This window comes from Salarias fasciatus, chromosome 23 (genome assembly GCF_902148845.1).
Source record: "Salarias fasciatus chromosome 23, fSalaFa1.1, whole genome shotgun sequence".
In the NCBI taxonomy this organism is placed as follows: domain Eukaryota; kingdom Metazoa; phylum Chordata; class Actinopteri; order Blenniiformes; family Blenniidae; genus Salarias; species Salarias fasciatus.
Genome location: NC_043766.1, coordinates 10,014,257 through 10,032,836, shown reverse-complemented (window position 1 = coordinate 10,032,836; position 18,580 = coordinate 10,014,257). Strand labels below are relative to the sequence as shown.

General features: G+C 40.2%; 3 protein-coding genes across 3 annotated transcripts in view; 1 reads left to right on the top strand and 2 right to left on the bottom strand.

Moving 5' to 3' along the window:
- Positions 1–496: 496 nt before the first annotated feature.
- LOC115381612 (mediator of RNA polymerase II transcription subunit 26) lies at positions 497–5,558 on the bottom strand. The gene is given in 6 exon segments (XM_075410397.1): positions 497–2,337; positions 2,339–2,929; positions 2,931–3,616; positions 3,619–3,729; positions 3,816–3,893; positions 5,285–5,558. Coding segments are annotated over 6 exon segments (1,833 nt in total). The 5' UTR covers positions 5,453–5,558; the 3' UTR covers positions 497–2,138.
- A 5,038-nt stretch (positions 5,559–10,596) lies between these two features.
- smim7 (small integral membrane protein 7) lies at positions 10,597–14,127 on the bottom strand. Its single transcript, XM_030083336.1, is given in 6 exon segments — positions 10,597–11,115; positions 12,761–12,851; positions 13,645–13,662; positions 13,665–13,699; positions 13,793–13,834; positions 14,029–14,127. Coding segments are annotated over 6 exon segments (228 nt in total). The 5' UTR covers positions 14,055–14,127; the 3' UTR covers positions 10,597–11,099.
- Positions 14,128–17,479: 3,352 nt separating this feature from the next.
- Positions 17,480–18,580, top strand: part of comp (cartilage oligomeric matrix protein) — an 8,913-nt gene continuing 7,812 nt past the window's right edge. Inside the window, 1 exon segment of the mRNA XM_030083659.1 lies at positions 17,480–17,546. Coding sequence (XP_029939519.1) covers positions 17,480–17,546 — 67 coding nt within the window.

Here is an 18,580-nt window from a genome sequence, read left to right as displayed (position 1 = left end):
TTTACCATCTATGTTAATGTGTTTTTTTTACGGTAGTCTGACAAAACATTAAATAATGATGGGCTGAATTGATTGATTTATAGATTTGACTTAATATCTGCAGTCATTTTTATTTCAATTGTTCAAATTCTTGTCTCAATAGATCTGTTTTTCTATTTTTGAATTATTTTCACATTAGAAATGTTTTATTTTAAAGTGTTTGTCATCAAAGTCTGTTAAGCAAAAAAAAAACAAAAAAAACAAAACAAAGGCAGTACTAGATGTTTTTGACAACTGTAGTTTTTCAGTTTCCGTTTGAAATGAAATGTTCACTGAGAGTAATTTTCAAAATGTTAGTTGATTTTTTTCCCCCCAACAAAATAATGAATGCTGTCAGATCCTGATAAAATCACAGTTAAAGTAACTTCTAGGGATCTGCACTGAGGGTAATCATTTAACATTACTAATGCAAGTAATGACAATCAAAAAAACAAGCCAGTCAGTCAGAGAGACAACAAATAGTACACTTTTTTTAATCAACACATAATCAACATGTCCATGTAGGTAGCAAATATGTTCTTTTGCATTCAATTGAACACAAAAGGCAGATCTCTGTACATTCACTAAGGCTCCGTCTTAAGAGAAAACAGGGTTTCCATAAGGCAAAAAATCTAAAGGAATGCTATGAAGTAGTTCATCCAAAATGTAAATTTAAGTTCCTGCTCCTCCGAACAGTACAGAGATGCCAGCAATCGCAGCTTCTGCTGCCCCTACTGCATATTAAATAACAAAACACACAGTAAAGGGAAAAGGCAAGTTAAACACCATCCCAACATGCACAGTTTTGGATTGTATTGCTGCTTCATGGAACAAACTATAAACAAAGAAATTAAACAAAGAAGGTTTCATGTAGTTAAAACACGTTTCTTCATGAGCTGGTGTGGTGTTAAGCTTAAAGCTAGACCAGCTTTCTGTTCGTTATCTCTGTCACTCAAACTGCGCTCACTTACGATGGTTTCATTTCACTTTGTAAGGGTGTCAAAGGTAAAAAATAAATATCCTTGAAATGCTGACCAAAGCTTTTCTTGCTGCTAAAAGTTACAAAGTCAAGCAGTCATGCAACTGGGAAGAATTGCAATGACAATGGATCTGATAAATATGAAACAAGGAAATTGTGAGTATAGAGGTGATCTACTTCAAAATAGTGTTTAATGCGGATCTAACAGCTAAAATGCTTTAATCTGTTGGACACTGCTTTCAGTCAAGTTGATGACTGGGCTAAAATAATGATTGGTGTCTCAGTTGTCTGTACATAAAATGTCAGTTTAAAAGAAGAAGAATAATAAGAACAAGACCCAGTAAAACAACATTTGAATGATAATTGAGTTCCATAAAATTATATATCCAGTGAAAAGACACTTCGGAGAAGAGGGAAATTTCCAGATCTGATTGACATTTTTGGGAAGGAAGCCTGCTAAATCTGTATTTCACAGCCTCATCAGTTTGTGTGGAAATACGAAGCCTGAACTAGCATCGGTGTAGACACCTTCAATGCTATATTTGCATTTCTGTTGGAATTAGAATATCAAAAGCTCTAAAGTGCAGGATGACTTAGACATTGGATACCATCATACAAGGTGAAAACACCACAATATTAAGTTTTCGAAAATGATTTGTAAGTGGAAAAAAAAAAAAAAATTGACCCATAGACAAAAGATAAGAAGTAAGGAAAATGATAACGAAGTCTTTGAAGTCCTGCACTGTGCACTAAACATGAGTAGGCATTAATCAAAAACATCAGTCATCTCAAAAGAGTGATGTGTATACTTAAACATAATTCAAAATATGTAATTGTGTATGAAGTAGGAAATGTATAGCAGGACTTCACAGTGCCTCAATAGAACCCCTGCTTTGTCTGATTCATATATTTCTTAAACACTAATAATTAATGGATTAGAAAATGCATAGCCTATCCCCTTCCCTCTCACACGATGTTAGCAAACATAAAAACACTGATTACCTCTCCCCCACTCTAACACACATTGGAACACGCCAATTCCATTTTTGCCAAACGTTAAAAACAGCAGCAGTTACATGTCGGAGAGGTGCTTTCACATATCCAGGGTGGCAAATTCCACTTCAGAAACCTGACTTTAGGCTCAGTCCAGGCATACATAGGGCAGTATGTTCAGTCTGCTCTCATCCCCATGTGGGTCTAAAGAAATGCACTCCGTCCAGTCATACCAGGTACCCTTCGTGTCGTAGCAGCCATTTACCCCAGGCCAGTGCTGCGTGTGTAATCTGCTCAGGTCATCAGTGGTGATGTCTCTGCAAATGCCCGGTAATTCCCTGGGCTGGCTGTGATACCAACACATGGGTTTTCTTCATATCTTTTTTCCTGTGTTCTTCTTTTTTCAAGAACTCCGTCATGAAAAAGTGAGCGCCGGTGGTGTGAGCGCCGGACGACGTCAGCACGCTGCTCTGTTGGCTGAGATACGACTGGATGATTTCACTCCTGGACAGCTCCTTCCAGTCTGTCTGCTGGAACGGGCTGGGGGGAACCGGAGAGCTCTTCTTCAACTGTTCTGACCACTGGAGCTCTGATCTGTGTGCCACTCTGACCTCCCCCTCCTGGAAAGAGTCCTTATGAAAGGAGGTCTCAATTTTTCCTGTTAAAGGATCAAATGGAAGTCTCCTGTCTTTTAATCTGACTGGCTTAGTGCAATCGTCTAAAGTTTGCCCATCTAAATTGACCACATGATCTTTAGACTTCTGTCTTTTCCTTTTCCCTGTATTGCTTGCGCGACCCTCATCTTCAAAACTGATTGTGTCACTGCTAGCGGAGGCAGCTGATATCTGAAGAGGCGCACTGGAAAGCCGGTTTTGAGAGTCCAGATCTGCCGGCCGTGATCTGTCAGTGTGAAAACCCTGAGCTGAAACACTGTAAGGGAGGAGGCAGCCCTAGCCCAGAGGTGTCCACCGTCCCAGGCCTCACACTGGTGCTAGAAATACTATGTGCTTGGGGTGAAGATTGTTTAATAACTGCTTCGGGCTTTGATGTCTGCGGACTGTGCAAGGTAAAGCGTGGGCTTCGGGGTCGATAACGCGTCCCAGAGACAGCTTGCTCCTGTCGAGCTTGCTGCTGCAGAACTGACGTTTTGAGGAAAGGGGAACTCCTGGGAGGCTTGCTGCTTCCCAGGCCACTTGGATGAGGTTTTACAGGATTGATAGGTATTTTACTTAGTCTCTCACTGTCCAAAGGCTCAGAAATCTCCTTATCCAAAGGCTCGGAAATATCTCTGTTTAAAAGCGGATGCGCACGAGTATCTGCAAAAACTTCTGAGCCAGCACCAAGGCCACTGGCTATACGCAAACTGGCATTCTGCATCTTATCATTGAGCGTTGGTTTAGAAATCTTGGCTGGTATGAGCTGTCCTGTCTGGTCACCCTTAGATTTCCTGCTGTTTGGTTTTTCCACTCTTGGGGAGCAGTTATTGAAGTCATTTCTGCTTTTCAACTCAGGGCCCTTCTTACTAGAGGTCAGAGCGGCAGTTGCAGCAGAGATACAGGAATGAGCACCACCTTTGGAAGACCATGATGCAGCAGTATGCCCTTTGGAGAACACATCCCCCCTTTCACTGGTTCAATCAGCTTCTGCCACTTTCTCAGGAGCTTCTTGGCCCTTTTTGCAAGGTCCTCATTCTTGGTTTTCTTCCGAAGATCATTAATGATCTTCCCAAGACGGGTTTCCTTAGAAAAGATGGAATATTTGATTAACAAAAGCTGGTATAAAACAGCTACATTTTATTTTTAAATCACATTTTGACATGACCTACTTCCAGCGCCTCTTTGGTGATTGGATATTTCTCCAAGAAAGAGACCACCTCCATTACAACCACCATGTTGCAAATCTGCTGAAAAGGAAAAACAACAACAGTCATGCACCATTATCCTTAAAGATAGTCAAAGGTGGGCACCACTGCAAAAAGAGTGCTATCAAAAGGCAAAATCTGTTCTCACTGGGATAATATTCCATGTAGAAATGAAACCCTGGTGGATCATGTTCGTAGCCTACAAAAGGACAGACATAATGCTTATCAGCTCTAAAACACAGTGGAGGATCATGCTGGTGGCTTTGCCGTTTCTAGCAGAAAAGGCAGTGAATGCATTAATAGAGTGATCAAACCTGACGAGTAACAAGCCATTTTAACTGGGAGTGTGTAAATAACCGTAAGAAAATCAGACTTGAACTTTTATTTTTTGTTTTTTTACAGGAGGTTGTTTTTTTCAAACCATGCAGAAAATCATTGGTGCCATGTGTTCTGAGATGGAGTGTATTCTTAGCTTATACAGAGGGGGAGAAAGCCCATTCAAATGATGTTTCAAACTCTTTGGTTGAAGCATCATTTGAATAGACTTTCAAATGTGCACCTGCGTGTGTTAAAACAATATCTCCATACTGGTTTCAGGTTAAATATGACAAACTGAAACAGGATGCAAATCAGCCAAAATGTCCTTCAAGATGACAAAAGACACAAGCTCCACATAAGAAGCATTTTGTTACTTATATCAAAACTTACTTGGTCCTGAAAACATAGTAAGGTAAAAATATATAACTTAAACAAGTCCCAATGCTGGTAACTTGTGCTCTGGACTGGCAGCTGAGATGACATTCCCTTTTGATGCCCTTTGATAACACCCAAGACACTCAAACAATAGGGTGAACAAAACTTTAAAGGTTTACATTCTAAGTGAATATTTTATACATTGTTCAGTGTAAGTGCAATCACGCGTCTTGCCTCCTCATTTGCTTTAATTCTTATCACCTGTCTTGTTCTGAAGGCTGCTAAAAGTCTTGTTACAATTCTAATAACAATAGAAATCTCAGCACCTATGCTTGCCGTTACTCGAGTTACTGCTAGTTTCAAGTCAGGCGGATAGTGTTCTTGGATCACTGGTGCAGAAGATGTTGATTTGTGAGTATCACAGTGATAAACTTGAGAAGAGTGCTGTCAGAGCTGCGCGGGGATATCACATCACTGAGGTTGATGCAATCAAATCTGTGTTTATCTTTGGTCTGCAGCCCTGTTTCACCACACAAATATCTTGGTGAACAGCAGCAGGCAGTCAGCCTGGCTCTGGCATGCCTGATAATACTGACTTTAGCTAACTATACATGTTAGCCAGCTAATTAGCAAGTCAATACTAACTCGCTAGTCGCCTCTGTGTGACGACTCGGCCTTCCTCCGCTCCCTTTAAACATGGAAGAATTAAAAAATCCAGTACGCGATGCGGACACACTCACGTTGCTCTGGCCGTCGATGGCCAGCAGCAGCCGGTCTCTCATCACCTGCGGAGTCGCTGGGAGCGCTGTCATCGCCTGGCGGTGTCGCGGGTCGGGACGGACCCAGACGGCAGAATCCCCCGGACAGTCACAGCCGCCGCGCCGCGCGCCGCGTCTGAGAGCGGGCATCACGCCGCGTCTGCTGGGCGCCGTCACGTCCCGGACGAAGAGGCACCGACTACTGAGGAATCCTCTCCGGGAATCGGCTACCCCCACCGGCCGGCAGCCGCCGCCTCCTCCCCCTCCACCGCCGCCTCCTCCTCCTCCTCTTTCTGGAGCTTTTTGTCAAGAGCTGGCAAGGAGCATGACGGGAAAGTTTTTACGTAACCGACGTCCTCGCGTCAAATCTGCGTGCTGTTGACGAGTTTAAGCAAGAATTATTTTTTTCCTGATTTCCTGATTTGCTTTTATGTATTATCTAAGAGTCAGTGGCTCGGTTTTTAATATCAATAGATGTTTATTTCTAAGAATGATGGCCCGTATGTTGCTAGCTGCTGTTTATCAATAATAATAATAATAATAATAATAATAATAATAATAATAATAATAATAATAATAATAATAATGACACTGTTGATAACTGGAACTCGTTTCAGGTTTGACATTAGGACTTTTTATCTAAAACAGTTAGAATTTTTTTTTAAGAAAATATAAACTCCGTTAAAAAATAAAACACGGGAAAACGCGATGTCACTAAGTTATCACGATGGTGTAAAGCACCCAAGCAAACATTTGAAGATTTTCAAAGCACTGAACTTCCACAGTGACAAAATCTGACGTGTTTTAATGCTTACTATTCAGATCAAACTAGGTGCATAGGGTCTCCAAATACTAAACTTCTCATTGTCCCATGCCGCCAGTGAAATATCTAAAGAATCAATAGATGAGCTGCATCTAATGCAGTCACAGGAGGCAGAAACAAGCTTATCACTTCAGAGTATTGATTGCATAGAGGGTTATGTGTTGAATGACTGTCCAATAAAAGCAATTCAGCTGGGAAAATGTTTGACCTTCATAGATCACTACACTTCAATCTGATTTTGCTTTTGCTATAACTACTATTTTTGAGCATTGTGTTTTCTAAAAAATAAGGGTCTAAATAAGTTTTTTTAAACCCGTATTTATCCCCATCCTTTGTCTGCGTTTATTGTGCATCATTGCTATTTTCTAACATTGTCACTTGGCGGCACTGTTGCATTCCTTCAGTGACAACGTATGCCCCCTTTGTTCAGTATATTGTGTTTTCATATACCACATATGTTAACGTTTAGTATTCCAAATACATTGAGCTTGTGGCACTCCAAGGTTGTTTGCCTTATTGTTGTCAGTGACATCATTGTTCCTAATTAAGACTGAAAAGTATAAATTTGCAAGTATAAAAGCAAAACCGAGTTTTACCCATTCACATATAATTTTTGCAGTTATTACCGATTTTTCCTGACAAAATTTCTAATGTGTTGGCTGTCAGCTTGAAAAAAATCCACACTATGTTTCAGACTCATTAAAATGTTCGCCTGTTTCACTCATTCAAACAACACTGTTCAAGAAATTAAAACAATGTTGCATACACTTGACAATTTAAGGCAAGAGGGCGCGGGCACACACACACACCACACACACACACACACACACACACCACACCACACAACACACCACACACACACAAGAGAATATTGATTAGTTAAGCTGCCCTGGGAGATGTGATATCCTTAGCAGGATCCACCATTCCATCACTGATAATGACACTGCTAAGAACATAGATGCCATTGAGACGTGCAGGAAAATACAGCACACTTTATTGTGCCCATAGGGAAAGAGGCTCAAGTGCAGTGCAGGACAAAAAACAAAATCAAAAACACAGTACATAGCATAAAAAAATCTCACCCATTTCATCTCAAGCAGCATATAAAAAGAAGAGCTCACTCTCATTACAATAAAAATTTCATTTCAGACACTACACAAAGACTAGAACACAAATCAAAACGAACAATTACCCCCTAAATTTAAATGTTCCTTAAATACCTCAATTGCACCAATCTTCAAAACCAAAAATATACATATACATACATTTACATTTATACATATACATATACATTTATCTTGGAAAATTTTAAAGTGCACTAGTCATGTTGGCATAATATGTACAGAATTTGTCACAGACACACAATTAACAATTGTAATATAAAATAATGTGCAACCACAGTTAAAATCTGTAGGTCTGTCTAAAACATGTTATGTGAAACAGCCATTCTTTTGTTGAGGACAAAAAGCGATACAAAGGATATTCAAAATTCTTGAATCTGCACTTTGGAAACTAAGTCATGTACAAAAGGACAAGGCATCATACATGATGTACATCACATTAAATTCAAACAAGAGAATTAAAGGTTGTAATGCTTTCATTGTGGTTGTTTCCCCTGTTGGAAATCAAGCTGATTGGATCTTGGGCTTATGTTTGCTTTTAAGGAACGACGTTATGCAATTCTCACTTTTCAAAACATTGGAGGAAAGATGGGTTTATGATCAGTCATTTAACAAGTTTTTCGAGAATTGTTGAAAGAATGATATATAGCCTACCATCTGGGTTTTTTTTTTTTTTTTTTTTTTTTTTGGCGTGGAGAACCTGATTAAACAAAGACTGACTTCTGCTCTAGTCTATTTTCAAGGGTCACTGTTGCGGAGATGGACTGCATTCCCTGGAGATGTCATGTCTTCAGTCTGATATGCTTCAGCTCATTAGCATAACCAGCACCAGTTCTGGAGGTGATAAATTGTCATTTATTGGATTACATTTTTGGTAAGACTTTCATCGAGTTGCTCTTTAAGGTTTTTTTTTTATTAAGTTTTCTTCAATTCTCAATTGACTCATATCTGGGCCTCTTGAACCCCACTTTTTCAACAGTTTTTAACTATATGATCATGATTTTAAAAGATTTTTCCAGTTGAAGCAGGCTTTCAACATTTCTAGTTTGTGTGAGGTTTCTTGTTTTTAACACATTAACATAATTTGGCCTCATAGTGCAAGCATATGCCTATAAACATGTGTGGACTCAGCTGCAACAAAAATGTTTTCATGAAGCTTCCAGTCCACAAGTGACGCCTCTGCTCTCCTGCACCACACGGTTATGTAGTTCCCTGCTTTTAACATTTATGGCTTTAAGTGTTAGATGATAGCATTAAGATTCGGGGTGGTAGTAAAACAGCATTACGCTTTTTAAATTAAATTATTATTTTAATATTACCTCACTGTTTCTTGTTTCACCCAAAGTATCGACAAAAGGAAATCACTTCACCTTGCAGTGATAAAGGTCCTCCATTAAAAAAAATAGTGGCTCCTCAGATTCTTTGCAGTCTGGTGTGCTCACACTCTGAAGCAGATTTTGCACTTCTGCACATCTAATAATGTTTCCAGATCACCTCTGGAGGTCGTCGACCTTGTGCGGAGGTGAAGAGGTTCAACAATGGGAGTACTGACGGTTTTCTTTCACTGTGTGCATTGCGCAAAGAAGCTCCCATCTCTGCTCTTCCTCATTGTGGGGACGAATGAGTAGGAAAACAAATAAACAAACGACACAAAAACGTTTATTTGGCCCAGGGCCAGAGAGCTGGATGTTGGAACCAGGTTTCCGTGAGCACCATGTCCCACTAACATACCCCTGGTGTTGATAACAAATTCCGTTGTCTTTATTTCCGACACTGTGAGCAAAGGAATCGCTCTCGGATGTCCGTCTTTGTCTTTCTCCGTGTCTTGCGCTCACGGCTTCCAGAGGAGGAGCGCATCCTCCGGAGCGCACTGAACCAACCATACATCAGCTGAGCTGACGCACGAGCTGGAATTATCTGGCACGACGAAATAAACAAGAAAGAGAAAAAAACTCTGCTTGAGAACCGTAATCGTATGTGCCAAGTGCAAAAATGAGCAAAAATGTAATACGAGTAAAACGCAGCAGCTGCAAAACCTGTGAAGCGCTCCTTTCAGCTAGGATCAAACTCATCCGGGGAAAGAAGGTTTTTTACAAACAGGATTGGTCAGCCCACCGTCACCGTTTCCTCCCGTTCATCCCAATCATAAATCCAACATGGATTTCAAAAAACATTCTTCAGGACGTGTAATCCCTCAGTATCCGCTCACAGCAGTAAAGAGCTCCTTAATAAATAATTAAAAAAAATACGCGCGCATGATATTCCAACATGTCATGATTAGGACTTATGTTCTTCAAAACGGCTCTCAGTCCTAATTCCTACAGTGTGTGAGCCCCACACCAGCCTCCCGGATTACAGAATGATTCTAAGGTATAACAGCTTTGCCCGGACTGTTCTTGGGTCCCAGATACCTGAAGCTCCAGAAGCACGTGTCCTCGAGCGGGTTTGTGATAAATCAATTAAATCAGCCTCCTCATTGTGAGGAACACGTACACAGAAATATGGTGCTGACAATCTTGCTCTTATAACTGAATCCCACATGCCCCAGAGCATTCTCCTCTCGCGCTGTGCAGCATTTCCCAATAGCTGCACTTGTTTCCTTTTCCCTCCCAGTTGGCTGTGCCCCCAGGAGGACAGCGCACCTTCTGCAGAATCCGAAGGTTCCTGACATTTATCTGGGATCAGCTGTAAACCTTCCCAAGCCACTTGCAGTGAAAAGCTTAAGACCCCTTTTCCACCTCCAGTCGTTGCTGCAGTCTCCTCAGAGCCTCACACTCTTTCAGCTGATCAGTAAGCATTTCACTCAGCTCCTTCCCTGAACAGTCCAGTGTTCAGCAGCTTCACTCGGTTTTGCAGCATCCTCCATAGCCCCCACTGTGGCCACAGGCTGTTTCATGCACCCTGCTGTCAATTACATTATTGGCTTTTGATGAATCTGAACAGTCTGCTACTATGATGAAAAATCAATTTAAATGTGATACACTCCTGCACAAACACCTTCCACAAATGTGATGCAGCTGTAGAAAACCGCTCTTCTCTTCCCTCCTTTTATCTGGTCTTGCTCCTCCCACCAAATCATTAAAGGGAGCCACTTCACTCAGCTCATCCCTTTAAATCCACTTCAGGAAGATGGGGAGCTCAGTGGTAGAGGCTGCACCCCACTTCTGTTTGAACTGCTTATAAGCCAGTGGTAAGCAAGCTATAAGAAATCAACAAAATACTTTTTCCAGCCTGAAGAGACAGCCTTACTCCATATTTTACAGGACAATAATAAAAAAAAACCATCATATCCAATGCATTTAAAATGATAAAAAGTGCATTTGTGTTTGTAAATAGTCAGCAAACATACATCTGATAAGAAATCATTTTATTAAGAATACAGAAACATTTCCAATACACAGTTACTCAGAGCACAAGGCTGAAATAATGGAAAATGTAGTTTTTATTTAAGAGGAAGCACAGAATGTCTGAGGAGTAAAACAGCGAAGACTCATGAATGAGATGAGATGTAAAGTTCAAAAAGTCACAAAGATGGCTATGATTTTTCAGTTCCGCTCACCATGAACAGGAGAGAAAAACAAGAGACCTTTAGGTCAGCAAACTGACACATATGGGAACCGTTATAGATAGTTGCACAATATGGGTGAGTGACAGCTGAAGCAAAAACCACCAAGATGGGAGAAGCATGTGAAAGGGTAAATAAAAACACCGATTCAAAAATGTACTGTTAATCATAAACAAATGCATTAAATCAAAGAACCAAAAGAAATGAAAAGTCCCATCAGAGAGAAACTTAGAGCATCGGCTTGAGAAGCCAGCATCCTGTTGGAGGTTCAGTAGCTGACGTCGATGATCAAGATCCGAATAACCTGTGGAGATTGACGATATAAATCATGTTATAAACAATAATATCACAGACTTAGGCTCTTCACAATATTAAGGAAAACACTGAAAAGCATGTCTAAGAAGAACTGTGCATTCACTAAAAGCTACACAAAGTCTAAATCCAATAACTTTACATCAGTTCACTCCACTCTTATTTTGTGTTTTCTCTACAATTGTGTAACTTTGGTTTGCCAAAACCAAAACCAAGACAAAGACACAACACAACAACCACTACTCTCAAATATTAGCATGGTAAAATGTTCTGCTTAGGAGCAAAACTCAGTGAGCTACTCCAGATATTTCATCACACTCAATTTAAATAAACACTTGTAAATAATTTTCCACTGTTATTTAAGAAGCACAAGAGCTTCAGTGGTGGGAATAGACAGCAGCTTCCTACAAGCATGAATGGAGTCAACCACAACCACAGTGTACATAAACAGTGGAATAAGAGTCATTAAATCCAACAGGGTGTCCCACTGAAAGGTGTCAATAGGTTTCAGACAAGTACAGCTACATGACATAAAGGGAGCTCATGGTACTGAAAAGTTATCTCTGGGCACACTGGTAAACTACACTTGTTAGTGATTAAGGCTGAATCCCATTTCACCCCTTAGCCCTTCCCCTTGGCCCTACCCCTCGTTTTGCGCGTTCACGTGGAGGGGTAGGAGTGTCCCAATTGTCATTATGACGGAGGGTAGGGCCAAGAGAAGAGGGCCAGTCACCCCTCCAAAAGGAATTCTCGAGAGGCACACTCCAAACGGAGGGGTATCGGCCGATGGCGAGGGGCGCTTGTTCTTTCAGCCTAGATCATGCCTGGGGGCGGGGTTAATTCACTTCCGCATTGACTGGAGTGATCGTTTCCACACCCGCGCATTCCAGGCGCATTCCAAACACAACAGATAGACGATTATTTTCAATAAGCTGGTTTCTTCAACACGGCCCTCCTGGAATGCGCGGGTGGGAAACGAGCGCCCCCACCAATGCGGAAGTGAACTAACCCCACGGTCCAGGTGAACAAAACAAGCGCCCCTCGCCACCGGCGCCACTGGATGACAGATTTCTCAGAAAGCCTTCCAAGATCGGCAAGATGGCGGCGTCCGCAACGAAAGACGTTCATAAATGTCAGTATTTTGTCAATTAATAAAGTTTTAAAATGTAAGAAAAACATTCTTCTTCGGCAGATAATTGTCGCATCTGCCTACGTCATCGGCAGCGGCGACTACTGATGACGTACGCGATTGTCGGAGGGGTGTCCCAATTCGGAGGGGTTGACTTTCTCCCCTACCCCTTAGCACTCCGTTTCATAGGCGGAGGGCCAAGGGGAAGGGCCAAGGGGAAGGGCTAAGGGGTGAAATGGGATTCGGCCTAAGAATTGTCTTCTTTCTGCTCCCTTTCATTCTTGTTTGGTGACTGTGTGTATCTACATGAAACCTTTTTATTTTACAACTGAATGTACTGCTGGGTTGATCCTTTGCATGGGATTTTATTGATGGTGTAATTTACACATAACACCACAAAAAAACATTTAAGTGTCTTTCTACAAAGAGTCTGGTCAATTAACATTCAACCACTAGTGTGCAATGTGAACAGTGTGTGTGAGTGTGTAGAGTGAACAGTTTTACTTACAGGATCATACAGAACATGATGAAAATATTCCACAGAGCGATGAAGATCCGAAAGTACCGCAGGCTGAGTAGAAACTCTCTGATGTTATCGCCTGAAATTCAGACAGTTTATTGAAACTAGTTTTAAAATGGGACAGTTTTAGAATGTGCAGCTGGTTAATTGAAGTGCCTAATATAAAACAATATTAGATATAAATTTTGGGCCATATCACCCAGGCCTAACTGAGCTCAACCTATGTATTTATTATTAACTTATTTATTTAGACAGCATTAAGACCAGAGATCATTTCTGAAGCAGAACTTTATTGTGAGCTAACAAACATGAGCATCAAAGGCACACTAAAAGGATTTATAAAATCCATGCTGACCAAAGGCTGCAGAAATCTTGTACCCTGAGCAGTAGAAAGCTTGGAGAAACACTATGACAGACAAAATTTCAGCTGGGCTTTTTCTCTCTTTGCCAGGTCAAAAGCACAAATAAGCACAGTCATTAGTTGATCTGATTGCAACAACACAAAATTCAAGAAGGAAAAGAAACTGCACTTTACACTAGAATCACATTAAAATTGGCTCAATAATATTTTTTAACAACTTGAAGTTTGAAAGATCATGCAACAGGATATTTGTTTCTATGTGATATTTTCAACAGTGTATTACAGCACATCTGCAGGTATTTTACATTTGTTATGCTATTATTTTACAGGTTTGGTCCATTCAAGATCAAATTGGGAGTGAGATTACTGATCTAAACTTGTGGAAAGTGTGGAAATCATATGGTTCAAACCAGGATCACCTTTCTTTTCCAAGTCAAATATCAACGTGATTTCCAGTAAGACAGCAAGGACAATAAAACACGGTTTATGGTTTGTGAAATCTCACACTCACCTGTTGTCGGTGCACTGGCTCATCTCCAAATCCCTGTGCATCCTTTCGTTTACCCCTGGACAGAAAGCACAAGCACACATTCACACGTTCACTTAGCTGTGACAAGCAGCTAAATCTCGAAGGACAAACTGTTGACGGTATTGCTCACAGCTTGAAGTTCAGCACAGCGCCCGCATTCACCAGCAGAGTCCTAAACACAAAGGATAATCGTAATGTTTACCTGCGTTCAGCTGCTGAGCTGGCATTAGCATCAGGCTAGTTAGCTCGGCGGTTTACATGCCACTTTTCAAACCCAGCGCATAAAACACACTAATACAGATAAACATAACGCGGCTTGACATCAATGTCGTGAAACGAACAGAACAGGTAGAGTGAATGAATTACCCGAATAACAACAGATCTGCGATCATCTCGGCTTCACATCACATTCACGGAGTCTCTACTTCCTGGTTCGTGACGCATGAGGCAGGTCGACCAATGCGAGGACAGCAGCCTGACGCGCGCGCTCTTAATCGATTAAGTTTATGTCAGTGCTGATAATGAAAACTGATCATTAAACGGTCCCACTGCGAACCTAGTGAAAGGGTCCTGCGTTCTGTCAGTTCGTGGTGATTCTGTAGAACGTTGTAGTTTTAATGATTGATTTAGTATCCTCTTTATAAGTCTGTTTTTGTGATAATGTTGCTATTTGTCCAGTTATTGATGCCTGTTGAGCTTGTTTTGCGTATTTTACTCTCATCTGATTTGATTTGTCTTCTTGTGTTGATTTTTTAAATGACTCTGTTGTCACGGTAATATGATTTTGTTGGTCATTGGTCATTTATGTCTCTTTGTAGTGACTTGTGTCTGTTTTGGTAAGTTTTACATCTATTTTCGCAATTATGCACGTATATTAACATTGTTTTGGCTTTCTATGTAACACTCGAGACCTGCTTATAGTCACAATTAAGCCTTGTTGAATATTCATATTCGTATTAATATGTATTTATCATATTTATTCTTTTATTTCAATGCTTTATTTTCTATTATATTAATTTTTATTTTGGCACAGAGGGATCAACACTACAACACAGCAGAAAAAAAGCTAAATTAGCATAAAGAATTTTCCTCATGGTATTGATGAAGTATTTTCTATTCTATTCTCTATATTTGGATAGCTGTGGAAACTTCACAATGGCAACATGTTTGTGGAATTGAGGATTACTATTTGATAGATGACCACAATATCATTATACATAAGATTCCCAGTATCATTAACACTTAAAGCAACGATGCAGATCGTCTTCATTTCTTAAGAAAAACAGAACGGGAAAACAGCCAGACACTAGCAGAAACAGCAGCTTTTCGTTCATTCACGTTTGCACAGGAAAAAATAAATACAATTCTTTAATAAGTGAATGGACATTGAGGCAAAATGACGGATATACAGTATATATAGGTGTGTTGATATTGCCATTAGTTTTTTTTTTGTTATTGCTTCCCTCTGTGTACCACTAGATGGACCTCTCGTTCCACCACAGCTTAAAAGTCAGTGCTAAGTGGGTAAGATATGAGTTTGTACAATGAAGTACTGGTTCGAATCCCACAGGTAAGAGGCCCATGAAAGTGTGCTGAAGCATCAGTTCAACCAAATTCCATTTCATTCAAAATAAACTGAATTTGTGAAATTACCTCCTATCAGTTAAGGAGGATTCAAATAAACATCAACCAGTTCCTGCCTCTATGCACGCACTTGTGCTTACGTATGAATAAAACATCAACCAAATAAATAATCTTAGTAATTGTGAAGGCCTGCCCTTTTAGTGATGCTAAAATTTCTGTATCGCATATTTTTTGTTATGTTTTTAAATCATCGACAAATTAGACATGCTTTAATTTCTTTCTGTTCAGCATAAAAATATTGCTTCAGATGTCTGACACTGTTTGTAATGATTAGGTGCCCTCAACAATGACCCATGCCAGATGCAGGTATATTTCTCTGTTTATGATTTCTGATATCATGAAATATGGGAGCAAGTGTCAGCATGTGGACATTTAATAGAAGAACAACAATCAAGCAGTGAATTCTTTCAATATTGAATTCATTCATTTGAAATGATAAAAAAAAAAAAACATCACATTTCATTCAATTAATCATAATCATGCTCAGGTATGCTAAATATGTCTATTATAAACAAATTTAAAGGAGTTCAAGTCATTGCTACCCTCACTCTTCATCTAATATTGTTAAATAGCATAATATACAATGATGCATTGAGACATTTGTGGTCGTGTGGTGTGTGTGTGTGTGTGGTGTTGCGTGCGTGCGCGTGCGTGCGTGTGTGCGCGTGCGTATGTGTAATTGTTCTTCAGAACAAGTTTGTGAACTGGTTTGTGACTTTATTATGCTTTCTGAAGCATATAGGTTTGCTTGGCTCAATAAAGGGGCATTAGTGTGTTGTTGATCGTAGCATGAGATATTGTTTGAATGGTAAATTACTATCATAATTAGGCCCGTCGAGCTCCGCCTCCTCTGTACTGAGACCCACGCTCTGCCTCTGGTTGATATGTTGTAATACTGCTTAAAAAGGAGTTACATACCAGAGATTTACATTATGTAATGAGTCAGATACAATAACATTTTTCTTTTTTTTTTTCCTTTTTTCCTTTAGTGTAGAAACATTAGAATAATTAACACTGGAAAACTGTTATTTGTTTCAAAAGAAAAAAAATAAAGTAAAAGAATTAAGGAAACAATTTCAGACTTGTCACACACGTTGCAGTTAAAGAATAACAAGTAGTCAACAGTATTTATTGATTTATTTTTTTATTTATTTATTAATTTTTTTGACAAGATCAAACTTTGGAGCTCTCATTGTCTCAAAATAAAGTAATAGTGGAGTGGCAGATTTTAAAACAAGTAAAAAGGACATTGGCAGATGACATATGAACCACAACTTGTAGATTAATAATCAACAGAACCATAACTATTATCATGACAACTTGTGCTGTTGTTGGAAACAAAGAATTAAGGTTTAAGAATTTAAGAATAAAGACATAGTGGGTGTTGTGACGCTTTGGCTCCCTCTAGTGGACAAATGTGATACAGCTATTATTATTATTATTATTATTATTATTATTATTATTATTATTATTATTATTATTGTTATTATTACCGATTACAGAACAGATGCATTGATCAGGGCCGGCTTGGTTTCGCTGAGCCTTTCATTTCAACATTTGCGCATCGTGCGCAAAAAAAATGTAAACAAACATGAAATGCCGGGATTAAGGCCGACCGTTTGTCGAGTCTGCCTCGGTGTGGGATTAATTCCGGACTGTTTCTTCTCCTCCTTCTCCTTCTTCTTTAATGGTGGATAATGAATTGCGCCCCGCTTTGAGTGCGTGTTTGGGTGCATGGCGTCTCCGAGCTGAGTCAGACCCCCAGCAGCGTCTCTCAGTTCAATAACTGCGAGGAAAGGAGGACGAGCCTTTTGTTTTCCTGCTCCATTTTCACGCCGCTGAGATCCCCGGTCGCTTAAAAAGCGGAGCAGCTGGCACGGCGCGCACACGAGGATGATGAGGATGAGGATGATGATGATGATGATGCTGAGGCTGTGGAGATGAGTGGTATTAATAGGAGGGCTTGGGTGTCTCAGGCTTTCACTGTTGAGACCGGGGGGCTTGGCGGAGCGTCGGCGGACCGGGTTGGGGGGCTTCCTAACCAGACTGCGCAGTTGGAATAAAAGGAAAAAAGAGGAAAAGAGAGCCAGAGGTTTTGCTGTGTAGCAGAGAGAGGAAACATGGAGGTGCTGTCAGTTCTCAATTTGGGCGATTTTGCCCAGGCTTCTCCAAGATGGGAATGTTTCCCGTGTTTGATCTCGATTACATCGTGTCCATCCTCTACCTCAAATACGAGCCAGGTGAGTGTGGCTGAGTGTAAATGACACATTTTGTTGACTTTCGGTGTGCTTTGGCCCTCCGATGAAGTGTTTATTTACTTTACATGAATCCAACCCACAGTCCACATGGTGAGGCAGGTGTACTACAGAGCTGGGGGACCTCTGCATAACCATGCTGCTTTAGTAAATAACTTCAATGGATGAATTAAACAAACAGACATTCGAGAATAGCTCTTTTTTTAATTATTAAATGGGATTTAGAATTCAAGATTGCTGTTATTTAGCCATAACTTGGGTATAAAGTGTTTTATTCTACATTAAGTTGAATTTGTTGTTATTTCATGGTATTTCATAGCGTGTCTATCCTTTGCATTGCCTGAATACCCCTACAAGGACCGTGGGCTGCTATTATCCCGGTAGTACTCTCTCCTTAAAAAGCATGACCTGTTACATAAACTGAAGCTCTGCAGCTCTATGTGAGGCAATGACCCATTTTACACTGTAGAAAGTCACTGGAGTAGATTAAACCCACCCAGCCTTGAGTAAAGCTCCATATTTCCAAAGATTTAACTCTTTTGAGGAGGGGGGGTGTAACTGGAGAGAAGGCCTGTGCATACCAGAAACTTAAGCAATAATAGAGGATCCTGAAATAGACTGAGTCAGTGGGCCTGTGAAACCCCTCTGCTGCACTGAGAGGCAACAGTTGGTCACTTTCAATGAAATACTCAACACAATCAAGCATTGCTTTATTTCCTAGACATTTATTTTATTTGTTTCTTTAATCAGAATTTTGTAACGCCCTAAAATAAACACTTTTTCGGAGGGTTCATTCCATACTCACTTTGGTTTAGAAAAACGTTCTTCTGTGACACTGAAGCTACTGTATATCTCCTAAAATGTAGAAGATTTTGGATAAATAATGCTTTGGACCTTCCACATTTGGTCTGGAAACATGTTTATCACAGATGAGCTCATAGAGAAATATCTGAGATATTTTGCCCAATTTTGATCTAAAATCTGTCTGCAGGTTTGTGTGTGGCAATTAAATGAGTTTT